The sequence below is a fragment of the Oncorhynchus keta genome, chromosome 36, assembly GCF_023373465.1.
Source record: "Oncorhynchus keta strain PuntledgeMale-10-30-2019 chromosome 36, Oket_V2, whole genome shotgun sequence".
NCBI lineage: Eukaryota > Metazoa > Chordata > Actinopteri > Salmoniformes > Salmonidae > Oncorhynchus > Oncorhynchus keta.
Window position 1 is genome coordinate 22,872,544 of NC_068456.1, and position 17,421 is coordinate 22,889,964.

At 43.7% G+C, this 17,421-nt stretch overlaps 1 protein-coding gene across 5 annotated transcripts in view; it reads left to right on the forward strand.

Moving 5' to 3' along the window:
* The window catches only part of LOC118369814 (cilia- and flagella-associated protein 36-like), a 34,657-nt gene extending 17,278 nt beyond the window's left edge, over positions 1–17,379 (forward strand). For 4 of the 5 annotated variants that reach the window (XM_052498668.1, XM_035754526.2, XM_052498670.1 and 1 more), the window contains 10 exons: positions 4,221–4,285; positions 4,520–4,621; positions 6,930–7,044; positions 7,338–7,425; positions 13,775–13,919; positions 14,567–14,672; positions 15,924–16,066; positions 16,354–16,500; positions 16,727–16,831; positions 17,123–17,379. In XM_052498668.1, coding sequence (XP_052354628.1) covers positions 4,221–4,285; positions 4,520–4,621; positions 6,930–7,044; positions 7,338–7,425; positions 13,775–13,919; positions 14,567–14,672; positions 15,924–16,066; positions 16,354–16,500; positions 16,727–16,831; positions 17,123–17,206 — 1,100 coding nt within the window. In that variant the 3' untranslated portion in view covers positions 17,207–17,379. The remainder of the gene's footprint in view (positions 1–4,220; positions 4,286–4,519; positions 4,622–6,929; positions 7,045–7,337; positions 7,426–13,774; positions 13,920–14,566; positions 14,673–15,923; positions 16,067–16,353; positions 16,501–16,726; positions 16,832–17,122) is intronic. The other variant, XM_035754529.2, reaches the window with a different exon arrangement.
* The last annotated feature ends 42 nt before the right edge of the window (positions 17,380–17,421 follow it).

Sequence of the window (17,421 nt, forward strand, 5' to 3'; positions counted from 1 at the left end):
CGGGGACCAACACAGGATAGGAAGACCCAGATTTACCTCTGCTGCAGAGGATAAGTTCATTCGAGTTACCGGCCTCAGAAATTGCAGCCCAAATAAATGCTTCACAGAGTTAAAGTAACAGACACATCTCAATAACTGTTCAGAGGAGACTGTGTGAATCAGGCCTTCATGGTCAAATTGCTGCATAGAAACCACTAGTAAAGGACACCAATAATAAGAAGACTTGATTGGGCCAAGAAACACAAACAATGGACATTAGACCGATTGTTACGAATCCCTTTTGGCCCGACGGTCTAGGGGGGATGGTAATGAGACCCGTAACATAACTCATGCAAATTATTATTGTGACAAAGTAAAAGTGTGAACGAAATAACCACGACAACAGAAATCTACCGTCAAACTCTAGGTTTATTTATAAACACACGGTAATGGGGGGGAGCAGGAAAAGGGGCTGAGCTGGACCCAAGGAAAGAAACAATAAGTATACAAAAACACACCCCTAAGCTAGACTAGCCTACTTTAACAACAGCTAACTAACTAACCAAAAATACAGTGGGTGGTCCGCCCAGTTCTAACTAGTGTATTTAACAAAGTTCACCTACGGGTAGTGTATGCCCATGGGCGACTTGTCTTGGTTTCCCCCTTTTCCCACCAGCAACAAACAAATACCATAACCAAAAATAACTCACAGGTGATGACAAAGTGCTATGAAGTGCTTTAAACAAAAGAGAGGTTAAGACACAAAGTGAGAGTGAAACACAGAGACCTACAGACATGGCATTACAGAGAGATTGAGCTGAGCTGAGCTCTAGAACAAACAAATGATGGGGTTTTTAAACCATGGGGAAGGAACTGTGATAGGTCAGGAAATAGGAGGAGGTGTGTCTTCTGATTGATGATTGATTGGGGAGTGATGACTTTCACCTGTGAGGGGAGAAGGAGAGAAAAGAAACACACACACAGGATACACACAGACACAGGATAACTGTATCCGTAACACCGATGGAAATCTGTCATTTGGTCTGATGAGTCCAAATTTTAGATTTTTGGTTCCAACCGCCATGTCTTTGTGAGACTCGGAGTAGGTGAACGGATGATCTCTGCATGTGTGGTTCCCACCGTGAAGCACGGGGTGTGATGGTGTGGGGGTGTTTTGCTGGGGACACTGTCTGTGATTTATTTAGAATTCAAGGCACACTTAACCTCTTGGAACTACCCATCCAGGATCTGGGATAATTGTCATCAACTACACTAATTAGCATAGCGCAACGGTCAAATAATCTTACTAGAAAATATTCATATTCATGAAATCACAAGGGAAATATAGCGAAACACAGCTTAGTCTTTTGTTAATCACCCTGTCGTCTCAGATTTGAAAATGATGCTTTACAGTGAAAGCAAGACAAGCATTTGTGTAAGTTTATCGATAGCCTAGCATATCATTAGCCTAGCATATCATTATGTCCAGCTAGCAGCAGGAAGCTTGGTCACGAAAATCAGAAAAGCAATCAAATTAATCGTTTACCTTTGATTTTCGGATGTTTTCAGTCATGAGACTCCCAGTTAGACAGTAAATGTTCATTTAGTTCCATAAAGATAATTTTTTATTCCCAAAATACCTCTGTTTGTTTGTCACGTTATGTTCAGAAATCCACCGGAAATAGCGGTCACGACAACGCCGTGGAAAAAAATCTAATTATATCCATAATATCGACAGAAACATGGCAAACGTTTTTTATAATCAATCCTCAATGTGTTTTTCAAATATCTATTCGATAATATATCAACCGGGACAGTTGGCTTTTCAGTAGGACCGGGAGGAAAAATGGCTACCTCTCTCTTTTACGCAAGAATCACACTGAGAGCCATCAGCTGGCCACTTACGCAATGTGGTCGATTACTCTCATTCTTCAACATAAAGGCGTGAAACTACGTCTAAAGGCTGTAGACACCTTAGGGAAGACGTAGAAAAGGGAATCTAGTTGATATCCCTTTCAATGGTCAATAGGGATGCATAGGAACACAAATATTTCAAAATATGAGTCACTTCCTGATTGGATTTTTCTCAGGATTTCGCCTGCAATATCAGTTCTGTTATACTCAAACTATAAATATTCAACTTTCATGAAATCACAAGTGCAATACATCAAAATAAAGCTTAACTTCTTGCGTCGAGCCATCCCGGATCCGGGATCGTGACTACAGCCTCAAGCCCATTACCATAACGCAACGTTAACTATTCATGAAAATCGCAAATGAAAATAAATCAATATGCTAGCTCTCAAGCTTAGCCTTTTGTTAACAACACTATCTCAGATTTTCAAAATATGCTTCTCAACTATAGCAAAACAAGCATTTGTGTAACAGTATTGATAGCTAGCGTAGCATTTAGCGTAGCATTTAGCGTTAGCATTCAGCAGGCATTTTCACAAAAACCAGAAAAGCATTCAAATAAAATCATTTACCTTTGAAGAACTTCAGATGTTTTCAATGAGGAGACTCTCAGTTAGATAGCAAATGTTCAGTTTTTACAAAAAGTAAAATTATTTGTGTTGACAAATCGCTCCGTTTTCTTCATCACGTTTGGGTAAGAAAAAAAACGAATATTAAGTCATTAAAACGCGAACTTTTTTCCAAATTAACTCCATAATATCGACAGAGACATGGCAAACGATGTTTAGAATCAATCCTCAAGGTGTTTTTCATATATCTATCGATGAGAAATCCTTCGTGGCAGTTGACTTTCTCTTCTGAAGAAATGGAACGCGCATGGACCTAGAGATTACGCAATAATTTCGACACAGGACACCGGGCGAACACCTGGTAAATGTAGTCTCTTATGGTCAATCTTCCAATGATATGCCTACAAATACTGAGAAACGACAGAAAGGGCAGGCTCATTCCTGGCGCATTCACAGCCATATAAGGAGACATTGGAACACAGCGCCTTCAGAATCTGGGGCATTTCCTGTATGAAACTTCATCTTGGTTTCGCCTGTAGCATTAGTTCTGGGGCACTCACAGATCATATCTTTGCAGTTTTGGAAACATCAGAGTTTTTTCTTTCCAAAGCTGTCAATTACGTGAATAGTCGAGCATCTTTTTGTGACAAAATATCTTGTTTAAAACTGGAACGTTTTTTTATCCAAAAATTAAAAGAGCGCCCCCTATCTCGAAGAAGTTAACTTGTTGTTAATCCAGCCGCCATGTCAGATTTAAAAGAGGCTTTACGGCGAAAGCAAACCATGCGATTATCTGAGGACAGATAATTTTTAACAAATCATTTTCAACCAGAAATAGCGATATAATATATGCCTTACCTTTGAAGATCTTCTTCTGTTGGCACTCCAAAAGGTCCCAGTTACATTACAAATGGTCCTTTTGTTCGATAAACTCCTTTATATCCATAAAAACTCAGTTTAGCTGGCGCACCTCAGTCAATAATCCACTCGTTTTCTCTCCTTCAAAATGCATACAAAATGAATCCCAAACATTACCAATAAACTTATCCAAACAAGTCCATCAACATTTATAATCAATCCTTAGGTACCCTAATACGCAAATAAACAATACAATTTAAGACCGAGAATCGTTATTGTCTTTACCGGAGAGAAATACCAAAGAATGTGCTCTTATTCACACGCTTCGAAACACTACAGCCAAAATGGGAGAAACCCAGAAAAACAACGCTTTCTGGCAAATTTTTCCAAAACCCAGCCTGAAACTCTTTCTAAAGACCGTTGACATCAAGTGGAAGCCCTAGGAACTGCAATCAGGCACGATTTCGCCCTATTATAAAAGAGCCAGCCATTGAAATCAGTGGTAGGATAAATTTGTTTTTTTGGAGATGGTTTGTCGACGGGGTTTCGCCTGCCATTTCAGTTCTGTTATACTCACAGACATTATTTTCACAGTTTTAGAAACTTTAGAGTGTTTTCTATCCATGTGCATGTCCTAGCTTCTGGGCCTGAGTAGCAGACAGTTTACTTTGGGCATGCTTTTCATCCGGATGTCAAAATACCGCCCCCTATCCCAAAGAAGTTTTAAGCAAGGCACTTAACCCTATTTTCTCTTGTAAGTTGCTTTGGGTAAGAGCATCTGCTAAATGGCTCAAATGTAAATTAAGAATTTATGTCAATAAGCAGTGTCACCCTACTTGTTTAATTCAGATATTATGCATGCAAGTTTGCATAGTTGACCAATTTTGCATTTTCTTTCAGTTTTTGATGACGAAGATGAAAATAAATTGACTTATACAGAAATCCATCAGCAGTACAAGCATTTGGTGAGTAGCTAGCTACAGTCTTTGGAATGGCTTGCAACATTATTATGCATTGGGTTTCTTATTATGATGATTTATCGTTACACATGTATCTTAAATAGACATATTCTGGAAGCGTCTGCAATTCCATAAATTAGTCCTGAATCAAGATGTGGAATGGCTGAGTTTGTCAGTGTCTTAACATCAAATGTTTTGTCTCTGGAAAACGGTGATGCAACGAGCTACATTTACTTTCAGGTGGAGAAGTTGTTAGAAACCTACATGCAAGAGGTTGGCATCGATGAGCAGCAGTTTTTGGAGGCATGCTCCTCTCCTTTTGCCAAGTCCAAAACCTTACAGGTAAGCTCGATCATCTTTCCTATACACTGCCACAAATTATGCCAGCTACGTAGATGTAGACGGATGAGTGTGCACCTTTACAATACAAATGGGTTGAGAACAGAACATCAAGATATTTACATATCCTTCAGTGCTTTACACAAGTCAGTGGAAGGAAAATGTAAACCATTGCTCTGAAAATACCTAGGTCTATGTTTGGGCCAGGGCAAGAGCTCTCTCTGGATACAGCATTAAAGACTCTCACTAAAAATAACATTATGTCAATGCCTGCTGTGATGACATATATAGGGGATTTGTATTATGATGATGTCTAATGGTTGCTGGGAACTTGCCAGCTATTGGTCTCTTTTTTTGGTCTCTGGCCACACTGAACGATATATTCTGTATCTGGGCGGAATTCAATAGCCTCCATCTCAGGACAATTCATTTAATGCACCATCAATGTAATGACGGAGTTAATTTGTGATGACTCATCAAGTAATGTAATACACAGTACGTCTCTGACAGTAGAGATGAGCTCTTTGACATCCCAAAGGCCTAGTTGCCTTTTGATGAAGCCAAGCGCGACAAGGTTCAGGTCTGCACTGAACTGGAAGCTAACCAAGTTTTATTTATTTAACTGAGAACACATTCTCATTTGCAGCAACGACCTGGGGAATAGTTACAGGGGAGAGGAGGGGGATGAATGAGCCAATTGTAAACTAGGGATTATTAGGTTACCGTGATGGTTTGAGGGCCAGATTGGGAATTTAGCCAGGACACCAGGGTTAACACCCCTACTCTTACGATAAGTGCCATGGGACCTCTAATGACCTCAGAGTCAGGACACCCATTTAACGACCATCCGAAAGACTGCACCCTACACAGGGCAGAGTCCCCAACCACTGCCCTGGGGCAGTGGGATATTTTTCTTTAGACCAGAGGAAAGAGTGCCTCCTACTGGCCCTCCAACACCACTTCCAGCAGCATCTGGTCTCCCATCCAGGAACTGACCAGGACCAACCCTGCTTAGCTTCAGAAGCAAGCCAGCAGTGGTATGCAGGGTGGTATGCTGCAGGTCAGGAAGGAGGAGTGGACAGTGCCAGAGTTTAACAACTCTATGGGATGGGTTTCTACAGGGACTCTCTGTGATATTGTTACAATTTAACTTTGGGCCCTATCTAATCAAACTCAATTACCAGGTTTCTGGGATAAATCCCAAACTATTTTTCTTGCACTACAAGTATGCCTAGGTTATGCACATTTGAAGTGTGTAGATAAACAAACAATGTTTACAGTGTTTATTTTTGTGCAAGAATACTCACTTATCCTGGAGACCTGTTTACTGATTTTATGAAATGGGCCTTCGGTTGTAGCCTGGTGGAACAAGCCGAGCGCATCGGTCAGTCTGCTTGACCAGGCCACTTCGGTTGCATGGCAAGCAATCAAGAACAAGAAAGGTACAGATTGAACTACCTGTGAAGAAAGGTAGGCTACATATTAAGGACTTGAAGGCAAGCTCCTTTCAGTTCTGCTCATGCTGTTACCTGCTGTCTCCATGCCGACTGTTTTGACAGTTCACCGCCCACTAGGGCGGGGTTGTGATACTACTTAATTAGCTTGCTGAAGCATTTCCCCGAGGTCTGAATCTGAGGACCTTATCACCATTGAGCCTAATCCACACCTTTCCCGACCCTTTACCTTCCTACTAATGGTAGGGAATATGAACTGTCAGAGTGGGGAAATGTGATAGGATTGGGTGTGCTCTCATGAAAAAACATTCAAGATAACGTTCAGCCTAGATCTTCTCGAAATGCATCCTCCTGTCATGGACTGAGGAGCATGCCCCATCATGTTCAACTCCATGGTCAAAGAATGCATGGCCCTGCATAAAAATACATAATAGGAAATAGTTCAGGTACACAATGATGCATTCTGTTTCTCCTCCATCTGCTGGTGTTGTGAACCTGAGACTGTTAAACATACAGGAGCTCAGGTAGACCTGATCTATGAGCAGATTAGTGGGCCAGGCCTAAATCGGGTTAGTGAGATACAGGAACAGCTCGATGGAGCTATTCCTGATGAAGAGTGTTACTTAGTCTCAGAGCCAACAGTGCCCTCTGGGACATACCTGGCCCAGAAAAAGACCTCGGTTGTGATTTAAGTTACCAGGAGGCACATAATGTAGGCCTCAGGACAGAGACCGAGAGAGGAAGAAAGAGAACTCAAAGAAACAAGTACAAATATGAATAATTCATAGGACTTGTCAAGATGGTTAGCAGATGTAGAACAGTATTCATGCTTATTATTAACTGTACCTTTTGTACAGACTGTATTCCAGCCCGTCCTGGCCACAGACGACTTCCAGATGTTCAGGTCTCTCATGGTGCAGAAGAACATGGAGCTCCAGCTCCAGGCGCTGCAGGTCATTAAAGAGAGAAATGGTACACCTTTTCACTGTTGTCACACAAGTCCTAATTAGGGTTGAACAAATCTGGTAACTTTCCCAACATATTCAGATTTAGCAGATGTCTTGATTGGAGGATTCCGCATTTCTTGCGTATTCCCTCCTGATTTGTGAAAGTTACTGGATTTTTTTGCCTACCGTACCAGCTTACACACTACTCCATCATGCGGGTGTGCCCACACACACACACACACACTTGGCACAATGGCACCGATGAGCCTACACCGGTCCAAAACTATTTGTTCTAATGCTCCCCTCCTGTGTGCATAGGCGCCCTGCCTGAGTGTCTCACAGATGGAGCAGACGTGATGAGTGAACTGGAGCAGCAGGAGATGAAGATTATACAGGAGGTTCTGAAGTAAGAGACTCATAGAACTGGGGCCATTACACCAGCCTCATACATGCACTGTCATTTTATAATAATAGGGTTTTCATCAGGTTCTCATAGGCTTTGTTGTGTCGTTTCCTTTAGTCATTGGCGCACACGTAGGGCCCATAGTTTTGCCTGAGCACAATATTAGACCAGGAAAAACTCCAGCTCTCGATAACCACCCCCCCAAAAAAGGAACAATTAAACAACAGAGGCTATATGCATGATATATTATTATATATTATTCGTAGCCGTCTATTTACCACCACAGACCGATGCTGGCACTAAGACCGAACTCCACCAACTCTATAAGGCCATAAGCAAACAAGAAAACACTCACCCAGAAGCGGCTCTCCTTGTGGCCGGGGACTTTAATGCAGGCAAACTGAAATCAGTTTTACCACATTTTTAGACTCTAGACCACCTTTACTCCACACACAGAGATGCATACAAAGCTCCCCGTCGCCCTCCATTTGGCAAATCTGACCTATAATTCTATCCTCCTGATTCCTGATTACAAGCAAAAACTAAAGCAGGAAGTACCAGTGACTCGCTCAATACGGAAGTGGTCAAATGACGTGGATGCTACGCTACAGGACTGTTTTGCTAGCACCGACTGAAATATGTTCCGGGATTCAATCAATGGCATTGAGGAGTACCACCTCAGTCATCGGCTTCATCAATAAGTGCATCGACGACGTCGTCCACACAGTGACCGTACCTACATATCCCAACCAAAAGCCATGGATTATAGGCAACATCCACATCGAGCTAAAGGCTAAGTGCTTTGAAAGGTTGGTAATGGCTCACATCAACACCATTATCCCAGAAACACTAGACCCACTCCAATTTGCATACCGCCAAAACAGATCCACAGATGATGCAATCTCTATTTCACTCCACACTGCCCTTTCCTACCTGGACAAAAGGAACACTTATGTGAGAATGCTATTCATTGACTACAGCTCAGCGTTCTACACCATAGTACCCTCAAAGCTCATCACTAAGCTAAGGATCCTGGGACTAAACACCTCCCTTTGCAACTGGATCCTAGACTTCCTGACGGGCCGCCCCAGGTGTTGAGGTTAGGTAGCAACACATCTGCCACACTGATCCTCAACACTGGAGCTCCACAGGGGTGCGTGCTCATTCCCCTCCGGTACTCCCTGTTCACCTATGACTGGATGGCCAGGCACGACTCCAACACCATCATTAGGTTTGCTGATGACACAACAGTGATCAACGACGAGACAGCCTATAGGGAGGAGGTCAGAGACCTGGTCGGGTGGTGCCAGAATAACAACCTATCCCTCAACATGAGCAAGACAAAGGAGATGATTGTGGACTACAGGAAATTGAGGACCGAGCACGCCCCCATTCTCATCAACGGGGCTGTAGTGGAGCAGGTTGAGAGATTCAAGTTCCTTGGTATCCACATCAACAACAAACTAGAATGGTCCAAACACACCAAAACAGTCGTGAAGAGTGCATGACAAAGCCTATTCCCCCTCAGGAAACTAAAAAGATTTGGCATGGGTCCTGAGTTCCTCAAAAGGTTCTACAGCTGCACGATCAAGAGCATCCTGCCTGACTGGTTGCATCACTGCCTGGTACGGCAATTGCTCGGCCTCTGACCGCAAGGCACTACAGAGGGTAGTGCGTACGGCCCAGTACATTACTGGGGCTAAGCTGCCTGCCATCCAGGACCTCTACACCAGGCGGTGTCAGTGGAAAGCCTTGAAAATTGTCAAGACCTCAGCCACCCCAGTCATAGACTGTTCTCTCTACTGCCTCATGGCAAGCAGTACCAGAGTGCCAAGTCTAGGACCAAAAGGCGTCTCAACAGTTTTTACCCCCAAGCCATAAGACTCCTGAACAGGTCATCAAATGGCTACCCGGACTATTTGCATTATGTGCCTCCCCAACCCCTCTTTTACGCTGCTGCTACTCTCTGTTTATCATATATGCACAGTCACTTGGCAGTCCTCTGGCAGTCTCTATGGGGGTGCCACAGGGTTCAATTCTCGGGCCGACTCTTTTCTCTGTATATATCAATGATGTTGGTCTTGCTGCGGGCGATTCCCTGATCCACCTCTACGCAGACGACACCATTCTATATACTTTCGGCCCGTCATTGGACACTATGCTATCTAACCTCCAAACGAGCTTCAATGCCATACAACACTCCTTCCGTGGCCTCCAACTGCTCTTAAACGCTAGTAAAACCAAATGCATGCTTTTCAACCGATCGCTGCCTGCACCCGCATGCCCGACTAGCATCACCACACTGGATGGTTCCGACCTTGAATATGTGGACACCTATAAGTACCTAGGTGTCTGGCTAGACTGCAAACTCTCCTTCCAGACCCATATCAAACATCTCCAATCGAAAATCAAATCAAGAGTCGTCTTTCTATTCCGCAACAAAGCCTCCTTCACTCACGCTGCCAAGCTTACCCTAGTAAAACTGACTATCCTACCGATCCTCGACTTCGGCGATGTCATCTACAAAATCGCTTCCAACACTCTACTCAGCAAACTGGATGCAGTTTATCACAGTGCCATCCATTTTGTCACTAAAACACCTTATACTACCCACCACTGCGACTTGTATGCTGTAGCCGGCTGGCCCTCGCTACATATTCGTCGCCAGACCCACTGGCTCCAGGTCATCTACAAGGCCATGCTAGGTAAAGCTCCGCCTTATCTCAGTTCACTGGTCACGATGGCAACACCCATCCGTAGCACGCGCTCCAGCAGGTGTATCTCACTGATCATCCCTAAAGCCAACACCTCATTCGCCGCCTTTCGTTCCAGTACTCTTTTTTATTTTTTATTTCACCTTTATTTAACCAGGTAGGCTAGTTGAGAACAAGTTCTCATTTGCAACTGCGACCTGGCCAAGATAAAGCATAGCAGTGTGAACAGACAACACAGAGTTACACATGGAGTAAACAATTAGCAAAAGGCATGAGGAGGTAGGCGAATAATACAATTTTGCAGATTAACACTGGAGTGATAAATGATCAGATGGGCATGTACAGGTAGAGATATTGGTGTGCAAAAGAGCAGAAAAGTAAATAAATAAAAACAGCAGTATGGGAATGAGGTAGGTGAAAAAGGGTGAGCTATTTACCTATAGACTATGTACAGCTGCAGCGATCGGTTAGCTGCTCGGATAGCTGATGTTTGAAGTTGGTGAGGGAGATAAAAGTCTCCAACTTCAGCGATTTTTGCAATTCGTTCCAGTCACAGGCAGCACTGGCGAAAGGCGGCCAAATCCAGTGAGATACACCTGCTGGAGCGCGTGCTACGGATGGGGTTGCCATCTGACCAGTGAACTGAGATAAAGCTCCGCCTGACCTGGAGCCAGTGGGTCTGGCGACAATATGTTCCAGCCGACTGGTACAAGTCGCAGTGGTGGGTGGTATAAGGTGCTTTAGTGACAAAACCCTGTGATAGACTGCATCCAGTTTGCTGACGATTTTGTAGATGACGCTCGGTAGGATAGTCAGTTTTACAGGTGCTTGGCAGCGTGAGTGAAGGAGGCTTTGTTGCGGAATAAAGCCGACTCTGGATTTGATTTTTGATTGGAGATGTTTGATGAGTCTGGAAGGAGAGTTTGCAGTCTAGCCAGACACCTAGGTACTTATAGATGTCCACATATTCAAGGTTGGAACCATCCAGGGTGGTGATGCTAGTCGGGCATGCGGGTGCAGGCAGCGATCGGTTGAAAAGCATGCATTTGGTTTTACTCGGAAGGAGTGCTGTATGGCATTGAAGCTCGTTTGGAGGTTTGATAGCACAGTGTCCAATGACGGGCCGAAAGTATATAGAATGGTGTCGTCTGCGTAGAGGTGGATCAGGGAATCGCCCGCAGCAAGAGCAACATCATTGATATATACAGAGAAAAGAGTCGGCCCGAGAATTGAACCCTGTGGCACCCCCATAGAGACTGCCAGAGGACCGGACAGCATGCCTGATTTGACTGAACTCTGTCTGCAAAGTAATTGGTGAACAAACTGCTAAGAAGGTGATTGACAGAGACATCTCTGTCTTTTATCGATCACCAACTTCAAACAGATCAGCTATCTGAGCAGCTAACCGATCAGCTGCAGCTGTACATAATCTATTGGTAAATAGCCCACCCATTTTCACCTACCTCACCCCCACAGTTTTTATTTATTTACTTTTCTGCTCTTTTGCACACCAATATCTCTACCTGTACATGATCATCTGATCATTTATCACTCCAGTGTTAATCTGCAATATTGTAATTATTCGCCTACCTCCTCATGCCTTTTGCACACATTGTATATAGACTCCCCTTTTTTTCTACTGTGTTATTGACTTGTTAATTGTTTGTCCATGTGTAACTCTGTGTTGTCTGTTCACACTGCTATGCTTTATCTTGGCCAGGTCGCAGTTGCAAATGAGAACTTGTTCTCAACTAGCCTACCTGGTTAAATAAAGGTGAAATAAAAAATAAAAATAAAAACTTTAACCACACCTACCTCAATTAGGCCGACTAACTGGTGCCTGTATATAGCCTCCCTACTATTATATCCTTAGCTTAGTGATGAGCTTTGAGGGTACTATGGTGCTGAGCTGTAGTCAATGAATAGCATTCTCACATAGGTGTTCCTTGTGTCCAGGTGGGAAAAGGCAGTGTGAAGTAGAGATTGCATCATCTGTGGATCTGTTTTGGTGGTATGCAAATTGGAGTGAATCCAGGGTTTCTGGAATAATGATGTTGATGTGAGCTATTACCAACCTTTCCAAGCACTTCATGGCTACGGACGTGAGTGATACGGGTCTGTATTCATTTAGGCAGGTTGCCTTTGTGTTCTTGGGCACAGGGACTATGCTGATCTGCTTGAAACATGTTGGTATTACAGACTCAATCAGGGACATGTTGAAAATGTCAGTGAAGACATCTGCCAGTTGGTCAGCACATTCAGTGTTACTTGCCTCGAAGCGAGCATAGAAGTTATTTAGCTTGTCTGGTAGGCTTGTGTCACTGGGCAGCTCGTGGCTGTGCTTCCCTTTGGAGTCTGTAATAATTTGCAAGCCCTGCCACAAAAGACACGCGTCGGAGACTGTAGTATGATTCAATCTTAGCCCTGTATTGGCACTTTGCCTGTTTGTTTGTTCATCGAGGGGCATAGCAGGATTTCTTAAGCTTCCGGGTTAGAGTCCCTCACCTTGACAGAGGCAGCTCTGCCTCAGTGCGAATGTTGCCTGTAATCGATGGCTTCTGGTTGGGATATGTATGTACAGTCATTGTGGGGACGACATCCTCAATGCACTTCTTGATAAAGCCAGTGACTTATGTGGTGTATTCCTCAATACAATCGGAAGAATCCCGGAACATGTTCCAGTCTGTGATGGCAAAACAGTCCTGTAGTTTAGCATCTGCTTCATCTGACCACTTTTTGTTATTGACCGATCACTGGTGCTTCCTGCTTTAATTTTAGCTTGTAAGCAGGAATCAGTAGGTAGCATTGTGGTCAGATTTACCAAATGGAGGGCGAGGGAGATATTTGTACGTGTCTCTGTGTGTGGAGTACAGGTGATCTAGAATTTTTTCCCCCTTTACCTTGAACCCTGTTAAAAAAACTGTGCTTTGAATTGAGGAGGGCAGTCCATAAGCGCAGACGAAGGATATCAAGGATCTGGGAAAAAATCTTTATGGAGGAATGGTCTAAGATCCCTCCCTAAGTGTTCTCCAATTTTTATTTGACCTTTATTTAACTAGGCAAGATCAGTTAAGAACAAATTCTTATTTTCAATGACGGCCTACGAACAGTGGGTTAACTGCCTGTTCAGGGGCAGAACGACAGATTTGTACCTTGTCAGCTCGGGGGTTTGAACTTGCAACCTTCCGGTTACTAGTCCAACGCTCTAACCACTAGGCTACCCTGCCGCCAATCTCATTAAACATTTAATAAAAAGGCTCAGTGCCATTATCCTCACAAGGTGAAGTATTGAAAACAGCTGCCAATAATCTTGAACCCCATCTTTTGGGAGAGAAAAAAAATATTACTTTTTAAACAATCTTTTCTCTGAAAAATTGTATTAGTATAATAACATTTTCCTTTTTATTTAGCATACAATATAGCTTAGTATTTATTTATTTTATAGTCTCTAAATGGTGACAATAATGGCTGTGTTATTTAAGATCGCTTTGTATTCAACTACAAGTAACACATTGAAACACACTAGTGCAACCCTATAAAACCATGGTGGTGTTTGATGTAAAGCAACCTCACTCTTATCATCTGAGTTAAATGACCATCTACTAGTAAACATATCTCCCCGATGTGGGTTTGTACAGGAGGTCAAAGGAGGATTATGACCTAGAGATGGCTCGGCGACTGCAGTCAGAGGAGATCGGCTCCACGTCCAGAAGCTGCTCTGATAGGCCAGTTCTAGAGGCAGTCAGCATCCAGAGGCCCACCTCCATTCAACAGACCAACAAGGTGAGTTATGAACCTAATATTGTTGTAATACAAAAATACTGAACATAAGACTTTGTCTGCTTGTAGAATGTGATAAATGGTTCCTATTTCATGTATTCATAGCCATAGTATTATTCTGAGCTATGTAGTTTAGCAGCAACACAAAAGAAGGGGAAGTGATGAGTACAGCAGCTTAGTCCCTACATATCACATTACTAGACAGTCTTCAATCAATCAACTAATGCAGAGTGGTACATGATCTGGCAGATATCCAGCCCTGTTCTAGGACATGGACTCACATTGTTAACTAAAGGTTTGACCTGTAACACTGTTTTTTCCGCATTATCGTTACAATATATGTTTTTTTAGCCTGTATATTAACCTAAAGTGGGGTATGTGACAACTCTCCTGTATGTTGCACATGCTCAGCCCAAGGCTGAGGCAAAGGTGTGGGACAGTGGTAGCCACCAGCCCTCTGTCCCTCTGGTCAATGGAAACGCAACGGTAACTCTCCTAGTAGTGCAGTGCAAACAGTCTGCTATTGCACTATGTTAGACCTGTGGTCACCCATGAATGTTAGCTGTACAACCTGAACTTTATGAACATCAGTGTGGCATAACTAGAACTGCTAGATGCAATGACATGGCTGCCCTGTGCCTTCCATGTAGGTGAACAGTACATCTCCTCAGAGAGGGGAGCTGAAGGCTGCTGGAGGTAGTGGGCAGATGAGTCCAGCCAATACCAGCACATCTCCCCCTTCTAAGTTGGCATCAGGTAATAACTTACATTCAGTCTCCAATACTGTTGCCTGACTGTTTCCCCTCCATATACTTTGGTGCTTGAAACAGTCTTCTCTGTTTCATGTTCTCAGTACATCTGCTCTATTACTAGTCTGTAGTGATGTACCTTCCTTACTGTTCACTGGATTTACTCTGTGCCCTCAGTTTATAGTATACACTAGTCTGTTCCCCTTGAAGCCTTTCCTGTAGTGTAGATATAGCACATGAATGCTAAAGGGTTAATCTACATTACATGTCCCTTCAAATTAGTGGATTTGGCCATTTCAGCCACACCAGTTGCTGACAGGTATATAAAAATCGAGCACACAGCCTTGCAAACTCCATAGACAAACATTGGCAGTAGAATGGCTTTACTGAAGAGCGTAGGACCGCGTAAAAATCTTCTGTCCTCGATTGCAACACTCACTACCGAGTTCCAAACTGCCTCTGGAAGCAACATCAGCACAAGAAATGTTCATCAGGAGCTTCATGAAATGGGATTCCTTGGCAGAGCAGCCGCACACAAGCCTAAGATCACCATGCGCTAAGCCAAGCGTCGGCTGGAGTGGTGTAAAGCTCGCCGCCATTGGACTCGCGTTCTCTGGAGTGATGAATCAAGCTTCACCATCTGACCGTCCGATGGAAAAATCTGGGGTTGGCGGATGCCAGGAGAATGCATAGCCATGCAATGCCAACTGAACATTTTGGTGGAGGAATAATGGTCTGGGGCTGTTTTTCATGGTGCGGGCTAGGCCCCTTAGTTTCAGTTTAGGGAAATCTTAACGCTACAGCATACAATGACATTCTAGATGATTCTGTGCTTCCGACTTTGTCAACATTTTGATAAAGGCCCTTTCCTGTTTCAGCATGACAATGCCCCTGTACACAAAGTGAGATCCATATAGAAATGGTTTGTTGAGATCGGTGTGGAAGAACTTGACTGGCCCTGTACAGAGCCCTGACACCTTTGGGATGAATTGTAACACTGCGAGCCAGGTTCAATCGCCCAACACCAGTGCCCGACCTCACTAATGCTCTTGTGGCTGAATGGAAGCAAATTCCAACATCTAGTGGAAAGCCTTCCCAGAAGAGTGGAGTCTGTTATAGCAGCAAAGTGGGGACCAACTCCATATTAACGCCCATGATTTTGGAATGAGATGTTCGACGAGCAGGTGTCCACATACGTTTGGTCAGGTAGTGTACTGCAGAGGTTGTGTGACTAATGGAGGGTTATGTGTTGATGCAGAACCACGAGTCCTTCCTGCTGTGAGGGTTCCAGTGAAGGGCATAGAGCTTCCGGCTGTCTCCAGGGAGAAGGGCAGCAGCCAGGCAGTAGAGGGCTGGATAGAAGAGGCACGCAAGGAGGCTGGCATCTCCAAGCCGTTCACAGTGAGACTCTCCTACTGCATACACCATACAAAGGGCTTTGTGTTATGGTTCATCATGTTACATGACATAGATTTGAATGTTTAAGGCTTTCCCAGAAATGAATTAGACTATTTACATTTTTCTGAGGATGGTGCTGAAGCGTTAGACATAAAAAGGGGGTTTGATGAAAAAGCTTTAAATCCAGGTCATGTGACATTAACCATAACACAGGGCCATATGTCATGCACTCTGAATAAACACCCAGACGTGACCAGTTTCGCTGAAGACGTGTTTCTCTGTGTGTTCAGGAGTTGTCAGCAGAGCAGCAGGTGCAACTCCAGCAGAGGGCGCTGTACCTGAGGCAGCAGAGGGACAAACTTCAGGCCATGAAAAGAGAACAGAGACCCAAACCAGTCACACCAGAGGAACCCCCTGCCCCCACTCCCAGCACACCGGTAACAGCTTTCATTAGTTACCACTAATAACAATAACAATGCACCACACCTCAGCTGACAACTGCAAATTCAAGTAGAACTCTGGTCTGCCTGTGTCATGTTTTTAGTGAGTTTCAAATGCAATCTTCTCTATTGGTTTCCTGATTTTCTGTTCACATTATTCCCTTTAAAGTGTTTTGTTCCTGCTCTTTATTCCCCTTTTCTTTTGCTGCCTTGCCAATCGAAGGACTATGTTCCTAAAATGAACAGGGGTGGTGCTAGTAGTGTACAGGAAGAGATGGTCAATGCCTCGCAGTCTGCAAGCTCTCTCGTTGGGGGACATAAACCCAAGGTGATCTGGGTTGAAGTGACAACTGTCTCCACTTTGTAGTGCTGCTGCCCCGTGTGCTTCTACTCTTCGGGCTCTATTCAGTCTAGATCACTGAAGCTTTAGATTGCGCAATATGAAAAGGGTAATTTCCAATTGAGCCGGCATATGCAGTCGCCCCTAACATCGCTTTTAAGAAAGGCTGAACTTCAGCGATACGGATTGAATAAAGCCCTTGCTGTAGTAGATTTGTGGGTTAAGTTTGAGTGGTGCTACCGTTCAACATTTGATACTTTCTTGGTTTTCCCTTCAAAGGAGATCTCTGTCGAAGATAAAAAGAAGTTACAGAAAAGAAAACATCTGGCTGAAAAACTGAAAGAGGAAGTCATCAAGAAGTAAACGCAACTGCAATATACCCCCCCAGAGTTTAATTGTAGTCAAAATGGTCCGGGACTGTGCTTGAGAAGGGGCAAAAGGAAAGGTATTAAAATGGATCTTTATATAGAATCAGTGATGCATTGATATTAACTATGTAAGATCATGTATGCTGTTTAATAAATCCTATTATTTTATACACTTTCTGCCAGAGATCTTGTGTGATAAACCTACTGGTC